At 40.5% G+C, this 8,931-nt stretch overlaps 1 protein-coding gene across 1 annotated transcript in view; it reads left to right on the forward strand.

The window, feature by feature from the left end:
* Window positions 1–8,931, forward strand: part of LOC106879954 (ATP-dependent RNA helicase DDX51) — a 31,224-nt gene that overhangs the window by 3,203 nt on the left and 19,090 nt on the right. Inside the window, exons 3-7 of the mRNA XM_014929714.2 lie at window positions 903–1,429; window positions 2,755–2,905; window positions 4,671–4,816; window positions 5,602–5,718; window positions 7,101–7,162. Coding sequence (XP_014785200.1) covers window positions 903–1,429; window positions 2,755–2,905; window positions 4,671–4,816; window positions 5,602–5,718; window positions 7,101–7,162 — 1,003 coding nt within the window. The remainder of the gene's footprint in view (window positions 1–902; window positions 1,430–2,754; window positions 2,906–4,670; window positions 4,817–5,601; window positions 5,719–7,100; window positions 7,163–8,931) is intronic.

Genomic DNA, 8,931 nt, shown 5'->3' on the forward strand with positions numbered 1-8,931 from the left:
AAGAGTGTAGTGGGTGTTTTTACATGCCACCGGCACAAAGGCCAGTCAGGCGGTACTGGCAACGGCAACGCTCAAAATCGTGTATTTTATGTGCCACTTGCCCAGGAGCCAGTCCAGTGGCACTGGCAACGACCTCGCTCGAATGTTTTTTCACATGCCACCAGCACAAGTGCCAGTAAGGCGACGCTGGTAACGATCCTGCTCAAATGGTGCTATTTACGTGCCACTGGCATGGAAGCCAGACAGCTGCTCTGGCAATGATCACGCTCAGACGGTGCTTTTGCGGTCCTCTGGTACAGGTGCCATCACGATTTCGATTTCACTTGCCCCAACAGGTCTTCGCAAGCCAAGTTTAGTGTCCAATGAAGGAGAGGTTGGCATGGGTGCCAGTCGTCGATTTTTGGTTCGATTTCAATTTCACTTTGCCCCCATTTTAAAAGACAGAAGAGATTTTCCTACAATGACAGAACTGAATTGGATATGTAGTAATATTGTGGCAAGCTGGCAGAAACATTAGCACGCCGGGTGAAATGTTTAGCAGTATTTTGTCTCACTTTACATTCTGAGTTCAAATTGCACCGAGGTCGACTTTGCCTCCTGAGTCAATAAAATGAAGTCCGGCTCAGTGGTATTAACTAAACTTCTCCCTTCAAAAGTTTAAGCAATTATTATATATGCATTTGTGTGTATGCACATACATATATATATATATGCACACAGCCAGCCTGTCATTGTCATTTAACATTCATTCTCCTTGCAACCATATTATCATTATCACCTTCATTTAATGTCCGGTTTCCATGCTGACATGTGTGTGTTAGATGGAGAGCTGCACCAGACTCCAGTCTGATTTGGAATAGTTTCTATGGCTGGTATATGTATTGTATATAATGTAATTTCAGAAGAACCTGAGCAAAGTGATGAAGTGGTTGTCCTAGAAACAGCTGAAGATGATGGTGGTGTTACTGTTAAAGAGATTAAAGAAATCAAAGAACAAGAAGTACATCGCAAGAAAAAGAAGAAACGCAAAGACAAAAACAAAATAGCAAGTCCCCAAGTGAACGAAACTGAAGTTGCCCTGACAGAAAAAACTGAAAGTAACCAAGTATCAACTAAACATAAAAAACGTAAAAGAAAAGCTTCTGTAGATAATAATAATAATAATGATGATGAGGAAGAGGCCATTTCTTCACGTACTCTTGCTAAAAAACTGAAATTTGATTCTGAAAGTGTTGGTAAATATGAGGATAAAGTGAAAGTGGACACAGAGGCAGATGTGGATGCAAATTGCGTGAATGAGGACCAACACTTGGAAGTGCCCCTTGAAAAACAGAATGGGGATGTTAATGAAAGTTTTATCCAAGAAGGACCACATGAGTTTGGGGAATTCACCGTTCTTGGAGAATACAAAAGACAGGAAGTACAAAAGGTAAGATGTTTTTGTTTGCACTTGTGTTTCATTACTCATCCTTTATTCAGGCGCTAACCGACATTTTCCTTGTTTCCAAATATAAGCTATGAAATTCCACAAGTCTTTGAATGTTGAAATGGTAGCATCGCCACTGCCCAAGCAGTTATGTTATGAAACCCAATGGAGTCTAGCACACTTATTCACACACACACATTGGGCTTCCATACAGTCCCCATCTGTTTCAAATTCTGCTCGCATTGCTCAACACTAAGCTATATTAGAAGATACTGTCCCAAGGTGCCACACCTTGGGATTGAACTGGAAACCACATGACTATGATGTAAATTTCATGATCACATTATAGCCACATGCATGGCTATGTGGTTAAGAAATTTGCATCCAAACCACATTTTTTCAGGTTCAGTCCCACTGTGTGACATCTGGACAAGTGTCTTCTACAATGGCCCTGAGCTGACCAAAGATTTGCAAGTGGATTTGGTAGATAGAAAATGAAAGAATCCTGTGATATACATATGTGTGTATATATGCACTTGTATGTATGTGTGTGTGTGTGTTTGTGCCATGTCTTGACATCACATGATTACTTCCAGTGAATGTCACTTATTGCCAATATACTGTGAAAATACATGTGGTCATTGGGGTATATTATTGGGTTGTCCACAAAGTTCGTGCCGATTTATAGTAGCTTGCCTTTCGACTTATTTGCCATGAAACCACCTCAATTCTGGGAAGAGGGTATTTTCAAGTTAAAGGAAAGATGGAGACGCATTGTGCAACAAAATGGCTCATATTTGGTTTACTCTTTTACTTGTTTCAGTCATTTGACTGTGGCCATGCTGGAGCACCGCCTTTAGTCGAGCAAATCGATCCCAGGACTTATTCTTTGGATACCTAGTACTTATTCTATCGGTCTCTTTTGCCAAACCGCTAAGTTACCGGGATGTAAACACACCAACATCTGGTGTCTGTGGGGGGACAAACACAGACACACAAACACATATACACATATATGTACATATATACGACAGGCTTCTTTCAGTTTCCGCCTACCAAATCCACTCACAAGGCTTTGGTTGGCCCAAGGCTATAATAGAAGACACTTGCCCAAGGTGCCACGCAGTGGGACTGAACCCGGAATCATGTGATTGGTAAGCAAGCTACTTACCACACACCCACTTGTTATATTTTAAATTAATTGAAAGAAACATAGAGCATCTCAACAGAAATATGGTAACAAAAGGGTTAAGGAACCACAAAGATGCTGTCTTGTCGGTTCATTTTTACCATTCTTTACTGTAGTATTGTTTTTATTTTTATTACAGGTTTCTCGGAAATTACCTGATTGGCTGGTAAAACCAAATTTGATAAAAACTGATCTTTCAGAAGAAAAAACACACGTTTCCGAATTTGAAGGTCTTGATGCTAAACTAAAGAAGAAGCTTCAAGAGAATGGAATCAATTATTTCTTTCCAGGTAAGCTTCCCCCTTTCTCTTCAGTTTAAGAAATAGTACCTGCTGATGGTGCCACATTATAAGCACCCAATACACTCTGAAAAGTGTCTGGCATTAGGAAGAACATCCAAGGCAGTGAGCTTGCTGAATCATTAGCATGCTGGGCGAAATGCCTCCATGAGGCCCAACGCTCGAAAGGAACTCAGCCACTTGCCTCCATGAGGACCAATACTTGAAAAGAACTCAGCCACTTTGCCTCCATGAGGCCCAACATTCAAAGTGAATTCTCTTATATGCCACCAGCACAGGTGCACTTGAGTCTGAGTTCAAATTCCACCAAGGTCGACTTTGCTTTACATTCTTTCGGGTTCGATTAAATAAGTACCAGTTGAGCACTGGGGTTGATGTAATCGATTAACCCGCTTCCCTTAAAATTTTCAAGGGCTTGTGCCTAGAGTAGAAATAATTAGGAAGGGCATCCAGCTGTAGAAACCATCCTAAAACAGATTATGGAACCTTGGTGAAGCTCCTGGCCTTGCCAGCATCTGTCTAACTGTCCAACCCATGCCAGCAAGGAAAATAGATGCTAAATGATGAGGATGATGATGTAACTATTTTTCCAAATCTGTATTTAGGTAGGGGGAAAGCTCCAAAAAGGGTCTCAGGGAGTAGCATCCCTGCCTTCCTGAACTAGTTTTCCACCAAATTTCTTTAAAATCGTGGTAGAGGCCTTGGTCTTGGGACCACTCATGTCTAGAAACTGAGGTTGGTGATAAGCAAGGGCATGCTTCCTGTGGAAAATCCAGCTCCAAAAAAGCCTCATGATAGCAAAGGAAAATGGGCACCAGACAGTCCAAAGGTTGGGGTGGGTTGCACCTGCTTGCCTTGGTTGCTATGACATTAAGGTAGATGTGGCCACCCCTGTTAACGGGAACAAAAGCTGGATTTAAAACACTGGATGATGATGGCGGTGTATTCATCATCACCATTATCATCATTCAATGTCCATGTTCCATGCTGACATGAGTCGGAGAGTTTGACAGGATCTGATGTGTCCAAGGACTGGATTAAGCTCCAGTGTCTGCTTTGGCATAGTTTTTATGAAGGCATGATCTATAGGTGCAGGAGTGGCTCTGTGGTTAGTAGCTTGCTTCCCAACTAAATGGTTCTGGGTTCAGTCCCACTGTGTGGCGCTGTGGGCAAATGTCTTCTACTATAGCTTTGGGCTGACCAAAGCCTTGTAAGTGGATTTGATAGACAAAAACTGAAAGAAGCTGTCGTATATATGTATTTGTATGTCTGTGTTTGTCCCCCCCACCTACCATTGCTTAACAACCAATGTTGATGTATTTACATCCCCATAACTTAGTGGTTCAGCAAAAGAGACTGATAGAATAAATACCAGGCTTACAGAGAATAAATCCTGGGGTCGATTAGTTTGACGGTGCTCCAGCATGGCTGCATTCAAATGACTGAAACAAGTAAAAGAGTATTGTACTTTAGTTCTCACAGAAACCTGCTTGTTTTCTCAGCCGTTGGTCATCGAGGTGTTTTGGTAGTCTGGGCTAGACATGTCGCATGGTTCACAGACAACAGGTGGACTTGTGCAGTTGCTGAGTGGTATCCTAGAGATCAGAAAAGGCCACTTGGTCAAGGTGGAAAAGAATGGCACAATCAAGACAGAACCAGAAGTGCATTGTGACCGATGGTCTGCTCAGTGCTGTGATGATGTTAAAATTAATTATGTTATCATTTAATTGGTTTATTCCTGCTTTATTAATTACAGTGCAATGCCAGCTGCTTCCAGTTCTACTTAAGGACGTTCGTTTTGGTGTGAATGTCGGCTGTGCAGGATACCATCCTCGAGACATCTGCTGTTCCAGCCCAACCGGGAGTGGAAAAACATTTGCATTCGTCTTACCAATTCTTCAGGTAGGGTTCCAATATTATCTGTTTTTATCATTTTATCTTTTACTTGTTTCAGTCTTAGGACCTTGGCCATACTGGGGCACCACCTTGAAGCATCTGTTCAAACAAATTGGCCCTAGTTCTTTGTTTTTTAAGTTTAGTACTTATCTGTCTTTTTAGCCAAACATTTATGGGGACGTAAACAAACCAACACTGGTTGTGAAGTAGTGGGGGAAAACAAAGATACACACACACACACACACTCTGGGCACACGGTATCTGTTTACCAAATCCATGAAAAGGCATTTGTTGGCCCCAGGCTATAGTAGAAGGCATTTGCCTAAGGTGCTATACAGCGGCACTAAACCTGAAACCACATGGTTTTAAAATGAGCCCCTAAACCACACACTCATGCCCATAGCTACTTTAACCCTTTCGTTACTGTATCTATTTTGAGATGCTCTGTGTTTCTTTCAATTACTTTAAATATAACAAAGAATTTAGTAAAATAACTTAGTTATCATTAAGCTGGAGTTAGGAACATAAATTGTGACTAAGGTTTGGTGGAAGATTTTAATTCAAAACTTAAGAAAACAAGACATTTGTTCTCAGAGTCAGAGCCAGTTTCAGCTGGGTTGGCAATAAAAGGGTTAAGGGAAAAAGTTTTGTACCAAGATTTAACTCTAAATTAGGGCTGCGGCTATATATAAGTAAATACAGCATGTGCATTGAACAGATCTTTAATTTTCTTACACTCATGTGTTCTTTATATATTTAAAAACTTTTGTTACTTTCTATTTCTTTGTCAGTCACTCAAAGGTCGAGTTGTGTGTCGTGTAAGAGCTCTTGTTGTTTTACCAGCCAGGAGTCTTGCCCAACAAGTATTCAATGTTTTCCGAACTTATGCTGCAGATCTACATCTGAAGGTAAAATATTTGTTTACCCTTTGTCTTAAGATTATCTTAATTTGAGGATTAGGAATCCAGATTAGTGTTCAGATCTTGCCTTACTTTTTCCTTTGTTCTTTCTTAACCATTTTGATATTGATCAGCATCAAACCTCCTTGGTTCTATGACACAAAATTTCCTGTTTTCACCCTTTAGCATTTCAACCAGCCATATCCGTTCCAAAATATTCCAGCTGTTTTACATTTAAACTGACTAGATCAAGCCTCTCACACCTATCTTACAATGCTATTCTTATTTCTTTATTACCCACAAGGGGCTAAACATAGAGGGGACAAACAACGACAGACAAAGGGATTAAGTCGATTACATCGACCCCAGTGCGTAACTGGTGATTAATTTATCAACCCTGAAAGGATGAAAGGCAAAGTCGACCTCGGCGGAATTTGAACTCAGAAGATAACGCCAGACGAAATACTGCTAAGCATTTTGCCCGGTGTGCTAACGTTTCTGCCAGCTCACCGACTATCCTACAATGCCATTCTAAGAATAAAGAATCACATCACTGAAATCTCAAGGCTACAAGATAATATATGATTAATTCAAAACGATGTGAATTATTAAGCTTTAAATTTGAATGCAGGATATGGTTAAACTCACCAGATCCAGCCTCTCACACCTACCCTATAATGTCATTCTAAAAAATAAACACTCACACCTTTTGAAATGTTGAAGCTACAAGATAATGCTTGATTAAATCACAAACAGTCATCATCATCATTTAACGTCCGCTTTCCATGCTAGTATGGGTTGGACAATTTGACTGTGGACTGGCAAACCAGATGGCTACACCAGCCTCCAATCTGATCTGGCAGAATTTCTACAGCTGGATGCCCTTCCTAACGCCAACCATTCCGAGAGTGTAGTGGGTGCTTTTACATGCCACTGGCACGAGGGTCAGTCAGGTGGTACTGGCAATGGCCACGCTCAAAAAGGAGTCAGTCCAGTGTTTCGTTCACATGCCACCGGCACGAGTACCAATAAGCTGAAGCTGGAAACGATCGCACTCGAATGGTGCTTTTTATGTGCCACCAGCACAGAAGCGAGACCGCTGCTCTGGCAGTGATCCCGCTCGGATGATGCTGTTAGCGCTCCACTGGCACGGGTGTCAGTCATCGAATTTGGTTCAGTTTCAACCTCACTTGCCCCAACAGGTCTTTGCAAGCTGAGTTTAGTGTCCAATGAAGGAAGGTTTGCATGGGTGCCAGTCAACGAATTCGGTTCAATTTTCGACATTGTTTAATATTTGTTTTCCATGCTATTAAAGTAAATGAATCTTTTACCATTGATCCACAGAATATGAACATGTAACTACTGTTTCAATTTGTTGCTGTTTTTCTTAGGTTATCTTAATTATGGGAGAGAAAGTCTTTCAAAAAGAACAAGAATCTCTAGTTGAGAGAAGGTAGGCATTTTCTCTTTATTTTTTTCAATTTGGATTTCATGGAAATTTAGTCATGCACATGTTTTTCACATTTTTGCACATGGAGAGGCTGTACCAGGTTCCAGCCTGATTTGGCTTGGTTTTTATATGTCTGTGTATATATGTGATGTGACCTTTATATATGTATCTTAAATGGTTATGTATATGTGTGAGTGTTTGTTACTGTCTCCTTGCTTTGGCTTTGTGTGGCATTTGTAAACAAGTGTCGTGAGCATGATCATGCAAGCAGTGTCCTTCATTTCCAGTCTTCCTTGAAAACAATGCCTGGTGATGGGGGAAATATTATCTTACTTGGAAGCAGGTGAGGGTTGGTGACAGGAAGGATACCTAGCCATAAAAGATATACCTCAACTAATTCCATTTGACCCATGGAAATGTGAAAAAGTGGACATAAAAATAATGATGATGGGGATAATGATTGCAGTGTGTGTGTGTGTTAGGTTATGTTGTTTGAGGTGGATATTATTGGCCTAATGGCTTTACCTGAGATTGTTATAGAAAATGATGTGTTTCTTCCTTCAAGCTAGTGAACTATATTTGAGATTGTCTTCAGAGTCATAGCGACATGAACTTGGGCACACAGCCACAGATTTATGGGAGAGATATAGTCCATTATATCAACCCATTACTTGATTGGTTCTTTATTTTATTGACTTCGGAGGGATGAAAGGCAAAGGTGACCTCAGCAGGATTTGAACTCAGGATATACAAAGCTGACACAAATACTGATGCTCTAACAACCTTTCATGAAATAATGAAATTTTCAGTTCACAATCAGTATTTGAATTTAGATTTAGATGTTTTAATTAGGGAATGTGAAAGTGTTAAAATGTATTATATATATATATATATTCATTATTTACATTTGATGGATATTTGTCCTCATCTTGTTTGTTATTGACACAATGTTTCGGTTGATATACCCTCCAGCCTTCATCAGGTGTCTTGGGGAAATTTCAAACCTTTGTTCTCATTCCTAAGGTATTTTTCAATGTTGTTGTCACTGCCTGGAATTGAACTTGGAATCTTAGTGTTAGTAGCCCATGCTCTTAACCACTACGCCATATGCCCGTAATATATGACCTGTAATATATTGTTTTTGTATTAGGTTTGCAAAATTCTTTATGTGAATTTATGAGTCAAAGCATATTTTATTGTATCTGGGGAGAGTCATTCTCTTTTAGTGCCTTATTAATTTAACACCCTCACTGGTTCGGTTTCCACTCATTTACTTATTCATTTTTTCCTATATCAACTATTGAAGAGGTTGCAAGATGCAACAAAAATTTTAGAAAAAATAAATAAGTAAATAAGTGGAAATCAAAGAGGTGAGTGTGTTAAGTAATAAGGCACTAAAAGAGAATGGCTCTCCCCAGACACAATAATGGCTGATGACAGTACTGCCTGATTGGCCTGCAAAAAGCACCATTCGAGCGTGGTCGTTGCCAGTACCGCCTGACTGGCTCCCATGTCAGTGGCACATAAAAAGCACCCACTACACTCTCAGAGTGGTTGGCGTTAGGAAGGGCATTCAGCTATAGAAACTTTACCAGATCGGATTGGTGCCTGGTGCAGCCTCCTGGCTTGCCAGCATGGAAAGCGGATGTTAAACGATGATGATGATGATACACACACATATATATATATATAAACCCCTTCAGGTAGATGGCCCTGCTCAGTATGTAGAAAAGGAGTAGGTAGTAACTCTATAAGATGTACCCGGTGCAAGC

The sequence above is a fragment of the Octopus bimaculoides genome, chromosome 5 (genome assembly GCF_001194135.2).
Source record: "Octopus bimaculoides isolate UCB-OBI-ISO-001 chromosome 5, ASM119413v2, whole genome shotgun sequence".
NCBI lineage: Eukaryota > Metazoa > Mollusca > Cephalopoda > Octopoda > Octopodidae > Octopus > Octopus bimaculoides.